Consider the following 25327-nt stretch of genomic DNA (forward strand, 5'->3'; position numbering starts at 1 on the left):
TGTAGGGTGTGTGGAAGCAGCAGGGTTATGCAAACCACAGCATCACTGCAGTATCTGCTTTATCTGCTTCTACAGGCCCTTCAAATCTGTGCACATTAAAGGAGGAGCTGACTAAAAAAGATGGAAATTCTGCCATCATTTTTCAACATTTGCTTACCCTCCTGTGGTTCCAAACCTTCTAAGTTGTTCCTTTGTCTGTGCATACAGGAAAATTATCTCTTTTTTAAAAGACATCTTTCTTCAAGAAAGATATTGGAGGACTGGAAAGCCCTGAAATAGAGCCTTAATTTTTAAATCTTTAAAATCTTTTATTTTGAGTCTTCATACTTTGCAACTATCTTTCATATTTAAGTATTTTTTTCTCATGAAAATATAATACAATTTAGAGTATATATTCTAAGAAGTATGTCGGTGTAAGTGTGTTCAAATTGTTTTTAAATATTTCAGTCATGCTGAATGGAGATGGAATATCGTTTCATCCGTATTTCAACATTTTGATCAGTTATTTAAATATTTTTATTGATTATTATTATATATTTGTGTTTATATTTAGTTATATGAAATATTAATGCAGACACCTGCAATTAATATTCATACTATGTATATAGAATCACTATTGGAAATTAAATTTGGTGCAGATGCCAAAATAGAACATAACATCTTTGACACGTACTGTCTAGTAAGCATACAGTTGAAGAATTATTAGCCCCCCTTTGATTTTTTATTTTTTTATTTTTTTTTTGATTTTTGGGGACCAGAGCACCCGGACACGGAGAGAACATGCAAACTCCACACAGAACTGCCAACTGATCCAGCCGGGACTCAAACCAGCGACCTTTTTCTTTAAGGTGACAGTGCTAACCACTGAGCCACCGTGCCATCCCGTAATGTAATGTAATGTGTGTATTTATATAGCGCATTTACCGTGTATGGCCATACACCCAAAGAGAAGTAACTAGCGTTCTCACCACCTTCAATATCCCAGCTGAAGTAAGTCCCTTGAGCAAGGCACCTATAGTAATCCCCAGCTGATCCACAGCAATGGCTGCTCACTGCTCCAGGTATATATTCTCACTGCTGTGTGTGCACTTGGAAAGGTTAAATGCAGAGCACAAATTCCAAGTGTGTCACCATTCTTGACCACAAGTCACAACTTTCCTTTCCTTACAAGTTTTGTTTATTGAGGGAATTAAAAAGCACTGCTGTGTTTAGGTGCTCTGAGTGCAGTGTTTATGACTTGTTTCCACTGACTGGTACGGTATGGTACGGTACGGTTTGGTTTGGTACGGGTCACCTTTATCAAGCTTGCGTTTCCACTACCAAGGGTACCCTTTTGGTGGGCGTGGTGTACGACAGAAAGTTTCAGTTGACATCATTCTCGCTCGAGGAAATGTCTACAATAAAGATGAACAGGTCGCTGTGATATCATATGAGAAGCACTTCTCACAAAACAGATGCTTCATACACATAAATACTTGTGTATAAATGTTTATTACTAACTTTTCAATGAACAAGAGTTGATTATAACTGCAGATCAATGACCGTGCGAAACAGCCTACTTTAACGTCTGTAATTATATTAAATAACTAAATAAATGAACATATATATGAACACATACAGCCCCTTACAGTCTCCGATATGTTATCAACTACAGAAGAACACACACAACAGACATTTCGTCCGTATTTAGGTTCAAAACAACACAAAATATAGCCTACAGTCAGTGAAAACCTCTTATCTGTGTATGTAATCTTCAGCAGCACATGTAGCCTCTGTTAGAGAGTAATTCCGTCATTCCCAGTTCATATTAGTCTAAAAGGTGAAGATAATAAGTTAGTTATACATGGCATTTTGTTCATGTTTGCTGAAAAATAATGTGCTCCTTTTTTTTCCGGCTCCTCCCTTGTTTTTTTCGCGCTTCACTCTCGCGTTTGTCTGTTTCTGACAGGATCGGGTTTCAAAAGCACGTCAATAATCAAGCGCACGTTATTATCATCAGCTCAAGAAGTTTGTTATTTCAGATATAGACGCGCGGCGAATGCAAGCAAGAAAGCGAAACCGCTCGTGCCTCAGACTGGCTCGTAAAAAACTACGGGGTACAGGGTAAATCTGCTCTTCTTCTTGGCTTTGTGGCTGTTCATCATGATGACGACAAGGTATGTTTGAGTCCAGGTCTACCATGGCTCGTTATTATATGTGTATATAATTCCGCTGTAATGTCTCGGCTCGTCGGCTGTGCGTGTATTTTAAACATGGCGGGTTTTTTGTTTTCATTCTGGCTTATTGTGTAAGCGAATGACGCCTCTCTGTAAACCAATAGCGTTCAGCTGCGCGTCTAGCTCCGCCTTTTGGTATCCTTTCTCGTGTTTGGTACCCTTTCGAAAGGGTGCCGAAAAAGTGGTACGGTACGGTTTGGTTTGGTATGCCTTTTGAGAGTGGAAACGGCCATAAAAGCGTACCAAACCGAACTGTACCGTACCACTCAGTGGAAACGGGCCATTAGATGCATCTTTTTCAAGTAAACTCAAAAAGCTCTGCAGCAAGTTGCCTTAAAATTTTAAGTTGAGTAAACTTATTTTTACACTGTGGAAAATGTGATTCCGGTTCCTATTTTCAGGTGCAAGCCACGCTTGAGCATGCCAAAAGTCGTAACATGTAAACGGTGCCTTAATGTTATTGATATTATCTTTATCTTTATATTATCTTCATCTATGTAAAGCTGTTTGACACAAGCTACATTGCAAAAGCACTGAAGAAAATAAAGATGACGACTTAATTAGTGTTTAATGCATCAATTCATTGCTTTAAAAAAAGTCAGATATACTTTTTTATCGCTCGGTTTAACAACATAGGCTCATTCTGAAAACGTCCATTTCTGGAAATCGCAAATTTTGTAGCCAGAAGTAAGTATGGCTGCATTTCTTCTTTAAAACGAATGCTACGGGGCAGTATGACGCCGTTCCTTTTCACGCTTACCAGCTGACCACTTACCTCCGTGTGGACGGCTTTTCCGCTGTTTGTCCAGTAGCTCGACATGTACGTCAGCGAACTAGAGATGCAGAGCGGAGTTGACCGTGACAAAATGGGGTTCACGTCTGGTGAAGAACGGTTCCAAAAAAACAGGTAAGAAAAAAACAAAAGTTAAAAAATAAAATAAACAAGTAAATAATAGGGTGAGAATGTGGTAGAATCTGAAAAAGTGGTAAAAATCAGGGGACTTTTCTTTTTCTGGATTGCTTTTTAAAACATTGTTGGATGAGTTTAGGGAAGTGGGTGGGTCAACTGGGGCTTTTGAAAACACTATTGGTTGGGTACAAAAACTGCAAAAAAAGTACCTCCTGGGACATATTTGGCGCTGTCCAGAAATGTATATAGCGGTACAGTTTCGGAATGAGCCTGGGTTGGGTTGGGTTTAGGGAAGGGGGTGGGTGGGTCAATCGGTGCTTATTAAAACACTATTGGTTGGGTTTAGGGATGGGGGATGGTAGGGATATCGCTCAGTTGGTCAGTCAGTCAGTCAACAGTGACATCTGGTGGATTTGTGAAAATAAAAACTGCAAAATAGCGTAGCTCCTGGGGCGTATTTTGCTCTCTCCAGAAATGTATATAGGGGTACGTAATCATGAGCCTGGGTTGCGGTTTGAATGTGCAGTTAATTTTTATGATGCTTCAATGATACTTAAGGAACAAGAAGAAAATACAATGTAGTGGACTTTATGTTTACAGCAGATAGGCATGATTAAGTAAGAGTTGCTTTCTGTAGTTTTGAGCAAGCAGTCCACTGGGCACATTGCTTTTTCCAACGCTGAAGTGTTGCAGGAAATTGTTAGGCTGAGTGGCCCATTTATACAAGCAGGTAGAGACATTTTATTTCTGGCAGGAGTCCAAAAGAAGCTACGTCAGGGAAAACAGCAAGAAGAGATACGGCCTCACTGACTGACAGCGTTTTTCACTGCGACAGTTACTGGTAAAGTTCTAGAGAGCGAACAAGAGACAGCCTGAGTGAGAGAAGAGCAAATCAAACGCGTCCTACATTTCACCACTGCGCTTCTGCCATCAAATGCTACCCAAGGTGTTTCGACTGTTGAGGAGACATTGAGCTTTCTGCATTATGACTGTACTGCTGGCTTCCATTCTTGCTCGATGTTGTTTTGGACTTGTAAGCGTGCAAGCAAATCTCATAGGAAAGTCTCTGATGAGTCTGGAGCATCAGACGGTTCTCCGCTCTACCAAACACCATGAGCAAAACTGCCTCCAGACCTGCTCCCAATGCCACACGGAGCAGACGCTCAGATCCTTACAATCCTCCAAATAAAACTGGATATTCACAGCTCTGTTGCATTAGGAGCTCAGGACCCCTGCTTTCATAAATCATTTCACAGCTTTGATAGGAGAAATTCTGACAGTCCCTGGGCACTTTTGTTTATGGAAGATTATGAAGAACAGAAGACAGCACATAAAGGCACTGAAGCTTTAACTGCTAGACAGAGCTCTGCAATGCACAAAGCACAAATCAACAGAACCAGCATTTGTGAACAGCTCTGGTATTATGACCGTTTTACAAGGGTTTATTAATGGGGGTCAACTGAAAGGTCACCACAATGTCAATCTGAAGCTTTACAGGGTATCATGTGTCTCTTAATATAATGTAAATGTCTCTTAATAAATATAATAATAAAGCATGACAGATTTACGCTATTTTAAGTCAATTTGCATTGGTTTATACATATTTGGGCTTATGGGGGCTGCCATTATTTTCAGTTTTATTATTATATTCTCTGTTTCTGTTGTCAACACAGCACAACTGGCAATATAAAACACTGATTTGATGGCATATTGTGTGGCTTTTGCTTATCATTTTCAGAAGAACGGCAAATACAGAAGCACTGTTTGTCTTTATTGTGTTTCTAGGCCCATTTGCATCAAACATGATAACTATTAATATAATGATAAATAAGTTTGAATCCTCACTAAGGATTAATGTTTATTTTTAGATTATGCTTGTCCCTTTGCATTACCTCTTGTAACAGCAGATGTCCTCAGTGTGCTATTAGTGCATCTGACCAGTGAATCCAGCTTGTGACATATAAACAATCTAATCAGAGTGAACTTAGTGATCGCTTCAAAAACAACACATTATTGTCCCCAGCTGGAAGGAGGCAACACAAAGATGTCCTCCTTTTTATTTGTGATGAATTGTTTGCAGGACTTCCATGCATTTTATAACATTATTACCAAACAAATTCTTCCCAAGATTGTCATTATCTTTATATAATCTCTGAAGAGAGCTCAACATCAAGCATTGAGGTTCTCCACAATGTTGTTGTAGCTTTTAATTTCACGAGTCCTTTTTACCAGTATATTTAAATTGATTCTGGCTAGCTATCAGTGTTTTATCTGAAAATATTCTGAACGTGATCCTAACAATAATGTTTCTCTACATCTTTATCAGTATAGCTTTGGTCTGAACTCTTCTATTGATTTACATTCAGAAGGATTTTTAGAATGTCTTCACCATTATATTTATACCTATAATGTTTGGTGTGAACTGGAATCTGAAAGAATTCATGATGACTTTTATTAAAGCACAGCTTTACCCCATAGTTATTCATTCATTCATTTTCTTTTTCGGCTTAGTCTCTTTATTAATCTGGGGTCGCCACAGTGGAATGAACCGCCAACTTATCCAGCACATGTTTTACGCAGAAGATACCCCTCATTCACACACATACACTACGGACAATTTTAGCTTAAAAAATTCGCCTATAGTGCATGTCTAAGGACTTGTAGGGGAAACCGGAGCACCTGGAGGAAACCCACACGGACATGGGGAGAACATGCAAACTCCACACAGAAAGGCCAACTGACCCAGCCGAGGCTCGAACCAGCGACCTTCTTGCTGTGAGGTGACAGCACTACCTACTGCGCCACCGTGTTGCCCCACCCCATAGTTAAAAAAAAGTTTGTGTAAAATAAATAAAATGATAAATAAAATGATTTTATACAACATGAATCTTCTATTGGGTCTTCACTTTACATATCATTAAGAAACACTATTAATATTATGTTGAGACATGCAAGCATTGTAACCTGTTGTACCCTTTAAGGTGTCCAAAAAACTCTAATAAATGTGACAACAAGGACTGCCTACTTATAAAGGAAGATATAAAAATCAAAATTGACCAACTAAGTATGTATGTTTTAATTGGTCAGTAAAGTAACCAACCCAGGCTCATTCTGAAACCATTCTGCTATATACATTTCTGGAGAGCGCCAAATACATCCCAGGAGGTACGTTTTTTTTGCAGTTTTTTTAACCAACCAATAGTGTTTTCAAAAGCACCAATTGACCCACCCACTTCCCTAATCTCATCCAACAGTATTTTAAAAAGCAATCCAAAAAAAGAAAAGCCCTCATCTGACTTTTACCCCATTTTCAGATTTTACCACATTCTCATACTGTTATTTGCTTGTTTATTTTATTTTTTGGCTTCTGATTTTATCTTACCTGCTTTCTGGAACAGATCTTCACTGGACTCGAACCCATCATCACGGTCAACTTTTTCTGTTTCTCAAGTCGACCAACGTACATGTCGAGCTATTGGACAAACTGGTAACAGCGGGAAAGCGATCCATATGGAGGTAAGCGGTCAGCTGGTAAGCGCGAAAAGGAGTGGCGTCATATCGTCCCATAGAGTTCGTTTTAAAGATGAAATGCAGCCATATGTACTTCTGGATACATAATTTGTGATCTCCAGAAATGTATATCGGGCTACACTTTCAGAATGAGCCTATGTTGCAACCTGAAAGTAACTGATGACATCCTAATAAATCAGGGACACAGTAACTGTAACAGACTGTTTAGTAAACCCTGACTGTAAAACTTTGCATTTTGTTCTATGAGAATTCCAAAATCATCATTGTACGATGAAGCTTATTAGAATACAGTTAGAATGAGCCTATAACTTCTGAAAGCAAAAAAAAATCGACTATTGTTGTGACCAATGACTATTTTGTGGCAGGCCATTAAAAGCATGCAATGTATCTACATATCTATAAGAGACTGCCTTCTGCCTCTGACATCCCATCTTGGGTTAGTATCAAGGGTTTATTACTATGAGCGTTCTTGTGGTGCAATTAGCCAACTAGTTTTGTCCGGACCATACTTTCCTGTGGCTCACAGTCACATTTATTATACAGTATTTATGGTTTAGAAGTCAGTTACAAACATAAATAAATAATAAATTCACTGGATTTCTTATTTTAATGGGTATGTTTAAACCAGGTCTTGGGGATCTGAAATTTGGATGGCACACTTCAGACAGCATTGTACAGTTATGTCAGGACCGGTTCTGCATTGACATAAAGCAGCATTATGTGATATTTAATTACCAGAATTTTGAGATTATTATGTCCTCTGACTATTGATTATGCATTTCTACAGCAATTCTCAACTTGATGAATCTGGGTCAGGTGGTGCAGCGGTCACAAGGCACAATTCAGAACTCCCAAAAAATGTACAGTTTACAAGAGGTAATTACAAGTTCTAAGATATCTTGAAAGCTTTTTACCAGTCAAAAATATGTAATAACATTAATTTTGCGATATATCAGCAGAGTAACTGTTGTTTAATAAACAATAAATATAACAAATAGAGTTTTCCAAGTATTAGAGACCTGCTTACATCAAATAGTCAGTAAATGAACCAACCAAGGCTCATTCTGAAAATGTACCACTATATACATTTCTGGAGAGCGCCAAATACGTATCCACCAGAGGCCGCAGTCAAATGACTGACTGACCAACCGACTGATCGACTGACCCACCCTCATCCTTCCCTAAACCCAACCAGTAGTGTTTTCAAATGCACAGATTGACCCGCTAAACCCAACTGACAGTTTTAAAAAGCAATCCAGAAAAAGAAAAGCCCTTGCCTGGTTTTTACCACATTTATTACAAGTTTACAAATATTTACAAGTTATTTACTTGTCTATGTTATTTTTTGTCTTATGTCTTACTCGCTTTCTGGAACCGTTCTTCGCCTGACTCGAACCTCTTCATCGTAGTCAACTCCTCTCTGCGTCTTAAGTCTGCTGACGTACATGGCAAGCTACTGGGCAAACTGGTAACAGCAGGAAAGCCGTCCATATGGAGGTAAGGGGTCAGTTGGTACCGCCCCGTAGCATTTATTTTAAAAACGAAATGCAGCCATACTAACTTCTGGCTACATAATTTGCGATCTCCAGAAATGTACATAGGGCTATGTTTTCAGAATGAGCCTATGTTGAAATGAACTGTAGTGGACACTACATGATTTATAACATCAAGTAATAAAACAAAAGTTCTGAAAACTCCATTTTACGAGTTGATCGCTAACCAATTGTTAGTTCTGTAATCATCGTAAACAGTTTAATTTCACAAATTGGTCCAAAAATGATGTGGCGGCCCCAACAAATACACGCAGACTCGCATTTTCTCTAATAAATGGCCACTTTTGGCAAGGCTCTTGAAAAAGCACTCCACTTCTCTGCTTCTTTAATGTTCAGTGGCAGCGTTGAGTTTTTCCTCACTCTCTGTCCCTCTCCATCACGGTTATACAGACAGGATGAGATGTGTAAAGTGAAAGATGACAGTAAACCTGGGAGTTCTCTCTCCTCAGTATACTGTCCTAACCTCACCCTTTCAAAGTGCATTGGTGATAGCAACCAAAATGCATAAAAAAGTACACTTAGAGTAAGAAAATACTGGCCTCTCTGGTGAAAAAAAGCTCAGGGTAGATGAAAGTGGTTGTCTGTTTTGCTGATTTTAAAGTATGTCTGGGCACTTCAACTGCTAAGGTTAAAAAAGTGTCTGGCCAGGTTGGTAGACTAGCTAAACCAGTTCAAATCAGCTAAGCACACCTTTTTTTTCTTTTTTAATGGAAACATCCGAATGTTCATCCCTTTCCTAATTCTAGGTGGCTCATGTTGCTGTGTTTTGTGACACCACCTTGTGAGCTAGAAATCATTAGTTTATTCATTCATTCATTTTCTTTTCGGTTTAGTCCCTTTATTAATCAGGGGTCGGCACAGCTAAATGAATCGCCATCTTATCCAGCACATGTTTTACACAGCAGATGCCCCTCCAGCTGCAACCCATCACTGGGAAACACCAATCACTCTCATTTACACACTTACACTACGGACAATTTTAGCTTTCCCAATTCACCTACTGTATAGCGCATGTCTTTGGACTTGTGTGAGACACCGGAGCACTCGGAGGAAACCCACGACAACACGGGGAGAACATTCAAACTCCACACAGAAACGCTGACTGACCAAGCCGAGGCTCGAACCAGTGACCTTGCTGTGAGGTGACATCGCTACCCACTGCTCCTCCGCGTAGCCCCATCATTAGTTAAGTTGCTTCAGTCAGATTATGTTGACATTTAAATCAGTGTTTTGCATAGGTTTCTTTGAAGGTAATGTTTAGAGGAAGTGGTGTGGTTAAAGAGTGGTCACATTGGGGCTGTTTATACCCGGTCACTTGCTCCTACGGTGTAAATGCCCTCCGAAACACATTTGCACAAACCACTTCAGGATGTGCTCTGCGATGCATTCCTGACATAACTGGATATGTCTAAACGCATCTGGTGGTTAAAACCACATATGTCAATTTTTATTCCTTTCAAAAGTGTAAAATAAAAAGCATGTGAGCGTGTGTTAATAGGTTTTATGATAGTTACAGTGCTAATGTAAAATAAAACGACAGATGTGCTTGTTTTTAAATTTCATTTTTTTTCTCGTTTTTTTTAAAAGGTCCCGTGAAAATGTAAATATTTGGTTTTAGATGTTAGTTTTAGTCTGTTGGGCGGCACAGTGGGTACTGCTGTCGCCTCTAAGCAAGAAGGTCACTGGTTCGAGCCCCAGCTGGGTTAGTTGGATTTTCCATGTGGAGTTTGCATGTTCTTCCTGTGTTTGCGTGGGTTTCCTCTGTGTCCTCCTGTTTCCACCACAAGTCTAAAGACATGTGCTTTAGGTAAATTGGGTAAGTTAAATTGTGCGTATGTCCTGGTCCTCCAGGTTGGGGGTTGAGCATTAGGCTAACGATCCACCTTGTAAAAATGCGATGTTATGAAACACTAACATGGTGAGGCTAAATATCAACTTCGATATAAATGGCCCTGGGAGTAAGTAAGTAAGTTTCAGTCTGTTAGTTTTAAGGATATCTGTTAGCTAGTGTTCTCCAAAAGAGTAACAAAATTTGTGTTTAGAAGATATAAAACAGATATAAACATGTAAAGCTTGCAGTTTGTCACTTCTGCCTAAACTGTGATTTTTTTTTCACATCACCTCATACTAAATTTTCTCATCAAATCTTGACCAATCAAATACTCTCTAGCATCTGACATGTCCCGCCCTCTTTAAGACGCTTTTTATCTGATGCACTTGAGCTCAATCGCTCTCAATGGCAGAGCAGTGATAAAACAAAACGCCATTGGCTGTTTTTTGAAACGGGGAGGAGCTACTCTGTTCCACCCTCTCTACATTTTTCAGTTGAGATTACATCAAACATCGAATAAATATGCACAATTCAAAGCACTTTACGAGACCTTTAAGCGCTTTGATTCAAGTTAATATCAAATCAAAATATATCAAAAAGGAGATGAAACATAATTTTAAAATATAATGTTTCTTTTAATCTTTTTTATGGAGAGGTCATACACAAATTAATTCAAACCCTTAAAAGTTTTGAATGATGTCTTCCGTTTATCTGAATGACGAATATGAAATATTTCACTTAACCTGTAACGACAGTAATCACGGAGTCCGCCTTGTTTTGTTGAAACCCAAGTAAAAAGTATAAAACCTGCTGTAGCTTACATATGAAATATTTTGTATCCTCAAAAAAATGGTGTTTGCTGTTTTTTCAGCCTACTTACTTAAAATGTGCTGAAACAACACAATTCTATAGTTTTTATTGGGCAACTTAATTTTTTATGGTTAATCCAGTTAAATTTGTAAATCCTAATAAGTTTATTCAATTCCTTCATGTTGTCTCAACACAAATTGATTGTGTGGAACCCAGCATTTTTATACAGTGTATGCTCAATTAAATAGATAGCTTTTATTTCAGTAACAAATAATATAATTAAATATAATGCAGCGTATCTGATGCTTTAGTTGAAGCTTTAGTTTTATATACAATAGCACAGGATTTGAAGATCGGATTTATATCCATTTAGCGCAGACACATTTATGTGACCAAATGTAAACACTACTTATAAATGCTCCTATGAGCTGTATTTTAGTAAAATCCCAAACTATATGGTCATACAGTTTAAATGAATGTTAATAATCCCCAAATGGGGTGTCAGCAGTGCAGAACATACTGCAGAAACTCAGCCGACCTGTCTGAAGTTGGCTTGTTTGAATGGTGAACAGATGGCTTGGTGTGCCAGGGCGTAATGAACCCTCAATACTATAGTGCAATAAATGCATGTTTGGGTTTGCATGTTGTGTTACCTTGCACAGCCTGGAGCTTGTGTGTCTGTATAATGATGCAGAGCTGGAGCACGAGCTGCGGTGCGCTCTCCAGGAACGTGGCCAGCAGGTGGAGCATGCTGACGTCTGCATACTCATACACCATCCTCCAGTAAAACCTCCAGCGGTCATTCTCTCCACTCTGCCTGCTCCTGATGCCCAGGTAGATGGTGTGGAAGTACCTGTGCGAGACAAAGAAAAGCGCTTTAAAACTTCTCTCGTTCTGAACCCTTTTTGACCTCTCGATTAAAAGGCCGAGTCTGCAGACGCTCAGCTCAAATATCTCAATGATTTGTCTACTTTTCTTTTCAATGTGACCTTACATCTTTTTCCAGATATGTTGGTCTCTGTGCTGTTTTGTCAACAAGATCCACTGTGGATGAAGCTGTTAGAACTGCTGATGAATCCATTATTTAATGTCAAAGCTGATGACTCAACACAACAGCTCTAAATGATTTAGCCAGAAATGGAACTTTGTGTCAGTGTCGTATGAATCAAGACAGCATCCTTTCAAGTGTGTGTAAATGCTTTCCATGAAAAGGGCACACATCTGGGGCTTTGTAAAATGATATATTAATTATGAAATTAAATTTCAAATTGTTAACTGTTAACAGTCACTTGACTTGTTCATTATTCGCTATAAATATGATCATTTTTTATGAGGCTTTGCAATTTTTGGTACATATCTTTAAATGTTTATTAAAATAATAATACTAAAAACATAAAAAAAAAAAAATCATCAAACTAGCAAAAAAAATAACAGGCGAATAGTCAGTCCCGGCGGCAAACAACGTAAACAATAAACATGGCAAGACAAGGCAAGGAAAACGCATCGTAATGTTTACAAAACAGTAAAACAAGACTCAGCACTGAAGTGTGTGTGTGTGTGTGTGGTTTTTTAAAAAGAAATCTGTTCATGAGCCGGTTCCAAGCCGTGAGTGTGTAAAACCAATGGAATCCGGAACAGGTGCATGTGAGCGGTGCATGGCTGGATCTGTAGTCCATCTAATGGCGGATTTGTAGTCCTTTAGTGATCTGCTTCTTTACCAGCGATCTTCCAGGATTAGATCACTGGGGATTGTGACAACTGCATTGATTCAATAAGTTAAGTTGTTCCTGATATCTACAAAGTAGGTATGTGGCTTAGGTAAATTAAAAAAATCTCCAGAAACTATAAAACAGAGATTATGCTCATTTATTACTCAATAAAATTACACATAGAATCAGAATTCTATTGGGTTGAGGTGGTTGTGAGGTTGAGTGGGGTCCGTGCCCCAGTAGAGCTTTATGTCTGAAGCTTTATGCCTATTGATGATGTTCAATAAAGTGTATTGCTATTCTTTCACTTCAGAAAAATAATCGTAAGAGCTGAGATCTGTGACACCATTATAAAATGTGCATTTTATAATAAGTGCACATTTACACTCAGCAGTCTATTTGTTTGTTGACCATTACAAACATATGCATGAAATTCTACAAGCATGATAAAAATTAACAAAAGATACAATAAAAACACCTTATGAATGAGCTGAGTGGAGGGGTGGAGATGAATACATTTATAATCCATATATCCTGCATTTTGCATCCTGATGTGTACGTATGTCAACAATTGGCTTGCTAAGTTGTTACATAACAATGTATTGAAAACAATAGCTGTGTCTAAACTATATAGTATGGAAGTATGCGATTTCAGACAGCTAATTTGTTGCGGTTGTATTTTTGCAGCCTCTACCATTTTCAAAATAAAAGTCTCAAGTACATAGCAAGCATGGGGCATGCATATTAATAATCCTGAGTGCAACATACAGTATGTTGCTGCAAACTTTAGGTGACGCTGCTTCTCAGGTCTGGATGATGTACAATGTGACCTAAAGTAGCTATATGCAAATGCTGAGGACGTGCCCCATGAGTAGGGCCAGACATTTTTTGCTTTTTATGCACAAAATATTGTAAAATATCTGCGGATTTATGTTGAATGATTTTTGGGAGTATTATAACTAAAAACATAATTTTTATTTAATGTTTATAATGCTTATACAATTAGATCCACTTATTTGTTAAACAAAGCAAGTCTCTCATAGAAAATATTATTTACAAACTGTATTGTAAATAAATCATATGACCATTTTCATATTAGTCAATAATATTACTGAAATTAATTAAAAAACTGAATAAATATAAATTTACACACTTTTACACAAGTAAATAAATAGATTCAATGATGAGCTAAAAATCTGCGGAAATCTGTGGATTACATGTGGGTCTGCACATGAGCAACGCAACAGTCTGCATTGTGTTCTGATTGGCCTGATTTTTACCATGGATTTACGCTCGCATAATTTACATGAGAACAGTGGTGCTTAAAGCTCATGGTATATCCATTTCCATATACTGATCTCTTATTATTGAAATAGCATCTAAAGGTTCTCACAACAAACACCCGGGATGTGTTTCTATAGTGCTTTTAAAGCAGTCATGGGACAACACAGTGTCCTGTATAAATGGAAAGTGCCTGTAACTATTACATTAAAAAAGTAAAGAAGCTAAATTATTCAGGAAGTTTTTGTGAGTGAATCTTGGTCGAGCATCTGTGGTTGAAATCACTCGCCTCTTCATAGGCTTTTGTGCTTCTTAGGCAAACACAGCTCTTCATTTGCTTGCTCATATAAGAGTTAAAATGTTCCTGTGCCAAAACTAATTATCGCATACAAATTCACCTTTTTAATCATTCTCCTAAAATGTAAATGTAAATTAATATTTTAATATGCACTTTTGCAGCAACGCAAGGAATACCAATGAGGTTAAACACTTTTTCTGCTTGTGTTAAATACATATTTAGCATTTACTAAAAGAATCTTTAATTATGTTTTCCAGAAAATGTTCCAAATGACTATAAGCTGCATTGTGTCAAAACTTCATTGTTGAGAAAACTGATTGCTAGTTGCACTGGGATATAAACGTAACCTTTATAATTTTATTCAGGAAATGAATGTAAAATATCCTACCATTACAAACATTGCAATGGTTCTTAGAATGAACAAAAAAGTCTTAAACTAACAAGCCTAAATTAAGTCTAAACTAACTACGCCCATTTGATTATATGTATGGAATTAAGCTAGGAGTCCAGCCATAAAAACAGAATTAATTTAAAACATTCATCTAGTGCTTTTCTGGACACTCAAAGCGCTTTACACATTCAACACATTTTTGGGGGGAATCTCCTCATCTACCTCCAGTGTGCAGCATCCACCTGGATGACATGACGGCAGCCATTTTGCGTCAGACCACACACCACACACCAGCTGATTAATGGAGAGAAGTTGATTGCTGAAGCCAATTAAGATATGGGGATGGTTAGGAGGCCATTCCTACTCTTTTTTTGAAGGACATCCTGGGATTTTTGACGACCACAGAGAGTCAGGACCTCAGTTTGCTCACAGTATAGAGTCCCCATCAATATACTGGGGCATTAGGACTCACACAGACTGCATGTTGAGCGCCCCCTGCTGGCCTCGCACCACTTCCGGCAGCAACCTAGCTTTCTCATATGGTCTCCCATCCAGGTACTGGATTAGCCCTGCTTAGTTTGAGCTGACAACCATGTTACAGAGACCTAGCTGCCAATTAGCAGTATAAAGCAACGTCTCTCAGAATTGTGCAAATAATAGGTGATATCATGTACACATAAGAATCACACTGTCTTTAAGACAAACTGTCCAATAAGAATTTTTAGCTTGAGGATAGTTATACTATTGTACAGTACAATCTACATTTCAAATGTCATTTAAGAGAAAAGAATGGAATTTAAGAAAAAAACAACTACAAACTACATTTAAAACGACATTGTCTAAAAACTACATTTATTAAACTCCTCAAATGGTTTTAAATAACAATAAATTTCATGATTTTAAATAATTAGACAACGTGCTCGAAATAATTTTAAGCATTAAAATGGAGCCCAGCAAAAATAAAACCTGTATAAACACTATTTTGGAAACAATAACAGAATTTGGGGGGTAAAACTGATTTCATAGGGTTTTACAATTATTTAGACTGCTGTTGAAACTAACAGCGTATATTTTATCTTTGGCTGTGTCCGAAACCGCATACTTCCATACTATACAGTACGCTAAAATCAGTAAGCGAGCAGAGTAGTGTGTCCGAATTCATAGAATTTGAAAATCTGTATGCGAGAAGTACCCGGATGACCTACTACTTCCCTCGAGATTCTGAAGTGCGCATCCCATGCATGCTGCGCTATCCCATGATGCCTCGCAAGCGAATTCATGAATGGGAGTAAAGCGACGCAACTGTCGCAGGTAGGTCACGTGACCATGACAAAATGGCGAATGTAGTAAGTCCGAATTCCCTTTATAGTTTTCACATTACTGTATAGAACGTACTTTTCTAACAGCCGAGTAGTAAGTTTAAATACAAATGCAGTACCTACTGAGTAGTAGGCAGTTTCGGACAAAGCCTTTGTTTTTGTCAAGGGCGTGGGGGGTTGGCAACAATTTACTTGGAATATCCCAGCACATTTCATATGATAAAAAACACATCTGAAAGTAGTCTTGACTTATAAACAGTAATGGCTAAAACAGATGTACTTACACTGAAATACCATCTCACATAAAAAAAAAATCAATGCTTTAAATACCAATTAGTATCTGACAACATTTTAAATAAAATCTTTTCATGTAATCAACTCAAGCCTCTCAAATCAATTCACTTTTAAAAACTCTCACAAAAAAGGTGGGAAATCTGTAGGAATTGCTATGGCAACACTGGCCTCTTCGCAACAGTTGCGCAAACCTGCTGCTTTGATGGAAAAAGAAAAGGCTTAATGTGACAGTCAAACAAACCTGTTCACAACAGCATGAGCGACTCCTTTAAAAGCGTTGTGTCATCTGCTAATAGAAATGGACTAGTGGTCAATGGTGTTAAGGTCTCTCAGTCTGAGGTCTATGATGCTAAAGGCATCCACTTCCAATGATGTGGCTTTGCCAAGTGACCTGTTTCTGCATTTTTTTTCCTCATCAATCCCCACTGTGTAGTTTACCCTCTGATCCTGATAGGCACCCAGCCAAAAGCAGACACACACTTCCATTCTCTCTCTCCTGAGATTCATTAACAGCATGTATTAGGGTGCATATTTTACATGTTTAAGCTCAATAATCAGCTCCCGGTGCATCTACCAACCTAGAAAAAAACAAAGAAGAAAAACCCAGTAACTTTGTTTTGGTAAGCTTTCTCTGCAAGCATGTAGAAAAACAAGCCACTCAGATTTCACTCCCCTAGTGACACAGGAAGGGGATCTTATTATACCACCGGCACTTAATCTGTGTCACGGATTGGTCAGGCTCTCACGATCCCCACTCACGAAGATCACCATCACCTGACTTCTAATGAGCACACAGCTGCATCACATTCACGAGCACCAGATAAAAGCACAGCACTCCAGTCGCTCATTGTCCGGGCTCGTCTCGACGAAAGCGGACAACTGAGCGACCACTCAGCGTAGTCATCCTCAGCTAAAACAAACGCTTTACTTACCTGTTCTCTTTGTATTCCTCCTAGTCTTCCTGGTCCACCCGAATCGTCCTGTCTTCCAGTCCTTCCAAGTCTGTGTCATCCTCTGTCAGCTGTATCTGGTGTGTGCTGTCCATCCTCGTGTATTCCTGTTACCCAGCCACGGAGGAAAAGACCCCAACATCATTCCTGATCCTCCTGGCTATCCTTCATGTGCTCCTTGTTGTCATTTAATAAACACCCTAACGTTTCCTTACCTCTGTCTCCTGTCCGCTTCATAACAGAAGCCCGGACCAATAACGACGACAACATGAGCACCCCCCGATCACTTTCAAGAGCTGGTGGACCAGTTGAAGCGGATTCTACAGCCACCAGCTCCACTTTCCAACGCACCACCAGCACCGAGCACTTCCGCCTCCACAGTTTCTTCTTCGGCCCTTCCTTCCAGTCCCATGGCCCGACCAGCGCCCTACTCAGGCGGAGCGGGGGAGTGCAATGGTTTTCTGTTACAATGTTCCCTCATATTCGAAATGCAACCTTCTCTATATCCCACAGATAAGTCAAAGATCGCCTACATCGTATCACTACTCTCTGGGCCTGCACTTAAATGGGCTGAGACGATCTGGAACCAAGCCGGGCCGGTCATGAATTCCATCACTACCTTCACGGAGTATTTCAAAGAGGTGTTTGGACGTTCTGATGGGGAAGTAGCCGCTGGAGAGCAGCTGTATCATCTAAAGCAAGGTACTCTATCTACACAGGAATATGCTCTCCGGTTTCGCACTCTAGCAGCTGCAAGTGGATGGAATGAGAGATCGTTGTTGACCACGTACCGGCTCGGCTTGGAACCCACTCTCCGAATCCAGCTGGCCACATTAGATGATACTATGGGTCTGGAGAGATTCATCCAACATTCTCTCCGATGTTCCGATCGTCTCCGTTCCTATCAACAGGACACCATCACCCCCTCGTCTGCACTCCTCCAATCGCCTGAGTCAACAGCCTCTCCAGAACCAGAACCCATGATAATAGAGTCTGGAAGACTGACATCAGCGGAACGACAGAGGAGGCTGACCCGGGGTCTGTGTCTATACTGCGGTGTCAGTGGACACACCCGTATGGAGTGTCCCCTTCGTCCCATTCGGACTTCAGTGAGTGTATTCAGTACGAATATTGAACAATGTAAACCACTTACTACCACCGTACAAATAACTACTGCCTCTATTTCTCTCCTTGTCACAGCCCTCATCGACTCCGGGTCAGCAGGGAACTTCATCTCCCAATCCCTCTGTCGTCAACTCCACCTACGTACTGAGGCGTCCTCGCATATATACCAGATACAACCGATAACCCAGTGCACTCGATCTTCGACCCGTATCCATCGACAATGCGAAGACATCCTTCTTCAAGTGGGGTGTTACATCAAGAGAGGATTCAATTTCTGGTTCTGGAGGGTGCAAATATGGACATCATTCTAGGGCGCCCGTGGCTGGTGAAGCACGATCCCATCATCTCTTGGGGCACAGGAGAGATAAAGAAATGGGGATCTGGATGTACACCTACCTGTTTTCCAAATCTCCCTCTTCAAGGTCGGAACCCCATTTCTTTGTTTACAACATCGGTCGAGAGTCCTCCTGAGAAGCAGTCTATCCACATTCCTAAGGAGTACAGCTCCTTTCATGATGTCTTCTGCCCCAAGAGAGCTTCCCAGCTACCGCCGCATCGGCCATGGGACTGCGCGATCGACCTAGTTCCAGATGCCCAGTTGCCAAGAGGTAGGATCTACCCGCTCTCGCTTCCAGAGAATCAGGCAATGGAAGATTACATAAGGGAGGCTCTGAGTCAGGGGTACATACGTCACTCAAAATCACCAGCCGCCTCAAGCTTCTTCTTTGTGGCCAAGAAGGACGGAGGGCTGCGTCCATGCATCGACTACAGGGTCCTAAATAACGGTACAGTAAAATACCGATATCCCCTTCCTCTGGTACCAGCCGCTTTGGAACAGCTCCGAGAAGCTAAAGTCTTCACTAAATTGGACCTCCGCAGCGCGTATAATCTGATAAGAATACGTGAGGGGGACCAATGGAAGACAGCATTCGTGACCCCTACTGGCCACTATGAATATGAGGTCATGCCTTACGGTCTGGTCAACGCCCCCTCCGTATTCCAAAACTTCATTCATGAAGTCCTCCGGGAGTTTCTTCACCACTTTGTAATAGTGTACATAGATGACATCCTCATTTACTCCCGGAGTGAGGCCGAACATCGCCAACACGTTGCGGAGGTCCTACACACATTGAGAGAACATCACCTCTACCTCAAAGCGGAGAAATGCTCATTCCACCAGAAGTCGATTCATTTCTTGGGATACATCATTGACCAAACCGGTATACGTATGGATGGGAAGAAAATTGAGGCTGTTCTATCCTGGTCAGAACCCACTTCCATTAAGGAGCTCCAGAGGTTTCTTGGGTTTGCTAACTTTTATAGACGGTTTATCAAGGACTACAGCAGGATTACATCACCTCTCACTAATCTCCTCAAGGGTAAACCCAAAGGACTGGAGTGGACCAAAGAAGCAGCCGCAGCCTTCCGCCTTCTTAAGAAGGAGTTCACAAGGGCCCCACTCCTGACTCATCCTGACCCAAATCTTCCTTTCGTGGTGGAAGTGGACGCATCCACCACCGGCGTCGGGGCAGTATTATCCCAACATCATGATACACCGCCCCGACTGCATCCCTGTGCCTATTTCTCTCGGAAGTTGAGCCCGGCGGAGCAGAATTACAGCATAGGAGACAGGGAGCTTCTAGCAATCAAGCTAGCCTTGGAGGAGTGGCGTCACTGGTTGGAGGGAGCCAAACATCCGTTCCAGGTGATCACAGATCACAAAAACCTCCAATATATCAAAGAGGCCAAGAGACTATGTCCACGTCAAGCCAGATGGTCACTTTTCTTCTCACGTTTTGATTTCTCCATTTCCTATCGTCCAGGACCCAAGAATCTAAGAGCAGACGCTCTCTCCTCGTTTACACGAGCATCACGATCATGAAGAACTCCCAACGAAGATTCTTCCCGAACACATCTCCATTTGTCCGATCACCTGGAACGCTCCTCCAGTCGTTGCCACTCCGGAAGCCCCTGCTCCGCCGGGATGCCCTCCTCATCGGCAGTTCATACCACCTGAACACCGGGTAGATCTGATCCACTCCTTACATACCTCGCTAGGCACTGGACATCCAGGGATCAACAATACTCTCTCGCTAGTATCCCAACGATTCTGGTGGCCAAACATGGCAAGGGATGTGAGGCAATATGTTCAGGGCTGTAAGGACTGTGCCCAATCCAAGAGCCCACGTCATCTACCCGCTGGAAAGCTCCATCCCTTGCCGATTCCGAACCGTCCCTGGTCACACCTAGGAGTGGACTTTATCACTGACCTCCCCTCGTCAGAAGGTAATACCTGTATTCTAGTCATCGTAGATAGATTCTCAAAGTTTGTCAAACTAATCCCTCTGAAAGGTCTTCCCACAGCCTTTGAAACAGCCGACAATATCTTTAATCAAGTCTTCAGGTCATTTGGTATTCCAGAAGATATTGTGTCGGACAGAGGTCCACAGTTCATCTCACGTCTATGGAAAGCCTTCTTCAAGCTCCTAGGTGTGGCCGTCAGCCTCTCTTCTGGATATCATCCCCAAACCAACGGGCAGACAGAGAGGAAGATTCAGGAGGTGGGACGGTTCCTGAGGACCTTCTGCAGTGGTCACCAGAGCTCCTGGAGCCAGTATTTGGGCTGGGCAGAATATGCCCAAAATTCACTGCGGCAACCCTCCACCGGACTCACGCCATTCCAGTGCGTCCTGGGCTTCCAACCACCGCTCTTTCCCTGGGATGGCGAACCATCTGATGTCCCCGCAGTGGATCACTGGTTCCGGGAGAGCGAGAGAGTCTGGGACGAGGCTCATCAACATCTGCAGAGGGCAGTCCGTCGAAGCAAGGTAACCGCCGATAGAAGAAGGTCTGAAGAACCCAGATACACACCCGGACAAAAGGTGTGGCTATCCACCCGGGACATACGCATGCGACTGCCCTCTCGCAAGTTAAGTCCCCGATTTGTTGGTCCCTTCACCATCGTGGAACAGGTTAACCCCGTCACCTACAAACTACAATTACCCTCTCACTACCGTATTCACCCTACATTCCACGTATCACTCCTGAAACCCTATCACGATCCTGTTCTTCCCTCCACAGAGCCTGACCACGAAGAGGAACCCCCTCCTCCACTGCTCCTAGAAGAAGGAGCCGTCTACGCAGTGAAGGAGATCTTGCGTTCCCGACGTCGTGGTGGCCAGTTGGAGTACCTGGTGGACTGGGAAGGGTACGGCCCCGAAGAAAGGACATGGGTTCCCAGAGCTGATATTCTCGATCCTAGTCTCATGGTGGAGTTTCATGAGAGCCACCCTGAGTTCCCAGCGCCTAGAGGCAGAGGGAGACCACCACGGCGTCGGAGGTGTCGGCCCTCAGGAGCGGGCCCTGGGGAGGGGGGTACTGTCACGGATTGGTCAGGCTCTCACGATCCCCACTCACGAAGATCACCATCACCTGACTTCTAATGAGCACACAGCTGCATCACATTCACGAGCACCAGATAAAAGCACAGCACTCCAGTCGCTCATTGTCCGGGCTCGTCTCGACGAAAGCGGACAACTGAGCGACCACTCAGCGTAGTCATCCTCAGCTAAAACAAACGCTTTACTTACCTGTTCTCTTTGTATTCCTCCTAGTCTTCCTGGTCCACCCGAATCGTCCTGTCTTCCAGTCCTTCCAAGTCTGTGTCATCCTCTGTCAGCTGTATCTGGTGTGTGCTGTCCATCCTCGTGTATTCCTGTTACCCAGCCACGGAGGAAAAGACCCCAACATCATTCCTGATCCTCCTGGCTATCCTTCATGTGCTCCTTGTTGTCATTTAATAAACACCCTAACGTTTCCTTACCTCTGTCTCCTGTCCGCTTCATAACAATCTGCACATTTCCACCCATGTCACCACTATTTTGTTTTCACAGACGAAAATGGCATACCAGTTATACCAGTTATAAACAAAGCATGCTAGTCCACCATTTCTATTTATTCGCTCTGGCATCTAAAACATTCATACTGTAAAAAAATAAAACATTACAAATGATCTATTGTTGGTTGTACAGTACCATCAAACATAAAAGTCACCATTATTCAAGCAACTTTTTTGAAGAAAACGGGCAGAAAAATGTTGGCAAAGTGTTATACTGTATATTTGCGCAGTATATATATATATATATATATATATATATATATATATATATATATTTACACCACCTACACCACCTGTGTATTATTATGAAAAGTGTAATCAGGTCATGGAATTCTTTATGCTTTCTGTATGGATAAGACAATTGTACTAATAGTGCAATGCTTATTATTATTAATACACTATTAGTGCACTAGTATTCACGGGAACAAAGCAATAACTCGCTAGTTGAAGAGTTTAATTAACTTCACTACATTGTAAAAAATTCAATTAGTCCTGACAGCATGTTTTTAGGTCATTGTAACTTATTAAACTAGGTTAATCATGTTTTAACTTAATTTTATAAGTTATGCAAGCTGTTTTAAGTCAGTTTAACATAATATAAGTTCAATGGACTCATACGGTAATTTGATTGAGCTTTAAAATTGAAGACAACCAGCAATGTAGGGATACATCAGATTTTTGTTCCACTACAAATATTAAGTTGGTTTTCAATTAAAATAAAATACTGGGTGAAAATATGAGCCCAAAAAGACTATGCTGCGTTTCACTGGCCAGCAGGGTTTAGTGTTCTCTCCAGCGTATTCACAGCACGACGTGTAGCAGCTTTCACACCAGATGTAAAAAGTGCTGCGCTATGAAACCCATTCATTTCAATTTGTTGCTGCTCTGTCTAAAGCGAAAGAACACTGAATACACAGAGAAAGAAAGGTCTGCTCCAATAGGACTTTTCCATCATGTTTAGTTATTCCAGTTGCTTGAAATAATGCTACTGAACTGTCATGGTAATGCTGGTAAAATTATGCCAATTAGTCAATAAAATATGGCTGTTTTGTTGGCATGTCTTTTTGTAAAATCAGTATAATTTATGTTAAATTTAATTTAAAATAATGCGTAATTATAATTTTTTTCATTCAGATATTTTAGTCTTGGTTTTTAGCCAAATGTGTCTGTAATTTTCAGTTTTGGCTCAGAATTTTTTATTTTGTGCATCCCTAAACAGCTACATAACTATTTCCACTAACCATTCAGAAATGTCCTGGTTCAGTCTAGAGGTTGTAAGCTCTTGCTCTCCATCTCCACTGCTGCTAATTTCTGATATATTGCCTTGTTTTGTTGTTTGTACAGTGTCAGAACAGAATGTAAAGCTCCGCCCTATTGTGAAAAGCAGCAGCTCATTTGCTTATTTTAAAGGGACTCACGCACACACACAAATAGGGACAATGATCTGTGGGACAATTTGAGTTGAATCTTCACAGAAACCCTATAATTGTTAAATCTGATGAAAAGGGGCATGAAATTAGCACTGAATTATCTCGGTTGTTGAGGGTTTCCCCAAATCCACTGGCAGTCTAAGGTGTTTTTATTGAATATGAAGACCTTCACAACACGAGCATGAATGCTTATGAGTGTATAGTCTTGTTTTGTCATTGATTTCTTGGAGAGCAGCTGCCGCCCCCTCAGTCTGCCAGATCCTCTCTGCTACAGTTGCACTTTGATCGTTTGTATGCAAAGCATGATTTTATAGTACACCACTTGCCAACTTCAGTCAATTCATAGGCAATGAGTTTACAAGTGAAAGATAAAGGATGCATTGACTTAAGGGCAGAAAAAATATAGTTCACTAAGGTAAATGTGGAGCAACGCACTGCTATCAAAATGAAAGAACATGCCTTGAGGTATTCCTGTTTGTTCAATGCAGGCTTGAATATAAATGCGTTGAAGGCAGTCTGTCAACATCTTGCCCACCTGTTATTTCTATATGCTTACTGTGCATTAGGAAAGCATTCAGTGATGCCCAACCATGGAACCTAAGGTAAGTAATCAGGTTTAAAGGGCTAACAATATAATATTTCATGTTATTTGAACAATATAAATATGTGTTTCTTAGTGGTATACACAACCCAGGCTCATCATTGATATGTACCCCTATTTACATTTCAGGAGGTACAACAGGAGCTACGTTTTTTTGCAGTGTTTGTTTTCACGAATCCACTAGAGGCCGCTGTGTACACTTTTTCAGATTTTTCTTGTGAGTGCCATTCGTGCCTGCTCTTTACATGAAAATCCACCAGAGGCCGCTGTCGACTGACTGACTAGTGTTTTCAAAAGCACAGATTGACCCGATTACCCCCTTCCCTAAACCCAACCGACAGTGTTATCAAAAGAAAAGCCTTTGCAGTTGCCTGATTTTAACCACATTCTCACTCTGTTATTTACTGGTTTATTTTGATTTTTGCCTTTTGAACCTGCTTTTATAAACCCTGTCGTTGCAGTTAACTCCTCTCTGCGTTTCAAGTTTGCCAACGTACACAGCGAGCCACTGAGCAAATTGCAGAAAAGCCATCCACACGGAGGTAAGTGTTCAGCTTGTAGTGCAAAAAAGAAACAGAAGCATGATGCCGCTCATTATCGCTTGTTTTAAAGACAAAATGCAGCCATACATAGCTCTGGCTACTTAATTCACGCTCTCCAGAAATGTACACGGGGGAACGTTTTCACAGTGAGCCTGTGATGAGTATACACATACATGAATAAAAGGAAGAAGAAAAAAAAGCAATCAGCACACATGGTTCTGCCAAATATTGTTTGCTAATGTAACCAAAACTGTAAAAATAATGTCAAAATAAAATGATTTGGACATAAATAATATAAATGAATACATGGATAAATTACATGATGAATTTAACAAACGTAAAATCCATTAATAATTGTAAAAATATTAAATAAATAATTAAATAAACAAACAAATAGATGAGCAAAAAAACTAAATACGATTTCATAAAGTGATTCCATTTGAAAGGAAGCTCACCTTTAGTACTGACTATTTTAGTGCATAATCAATTGCTAATTTAATCATATATATTAGTTTCCAGCTAATAGGAGCATAATTCTGTTTTGGTGTCAGTGAAGGTGTGTTTTGCTTACTGATGGGGCTACAAGACAAAGCGGAAAGGAAACACTGCTCTAGATGTGTCAGTATGGATGTTCATGG

The 25327-nt window shown here is 40.6% G+C and overlaps 1 protein-coding gene across 1 annotated transcript in view; it reads right to left on the reverse strand.

Moving 5' to 3' along the window:
• The window catches only part of xkr4 (XK related 4), a 105205-nt gene that overhangs the window by 16196 nt on the left and 63682 nt on the right, over positions 1–25327 (reverse strand). The window contains exon 2 of the mRNA XM_056476505.1: positions 11505–11704. Within this exon, the coding sequence (XP_056332480.1) occupies positions 11505–11704 (200 nt within the window). The remainder of the gene's footprint in view (positions 1–11504; positions 11705–25327) is intronic.

Source organism: Danio aesculapii, chromosome 2 (genome assembly GCF_903798145.1).
Source record: "Danio aesculapii chromosome 2, fDanAes4.1, whole genome shotgun sequence".
NCBI classification, from domain to species: Eukaryota; Metazoa; Chordata; class Actinopteri; order Cypriniformes; family Danionidae; genus Danio; species Danio aesculapii.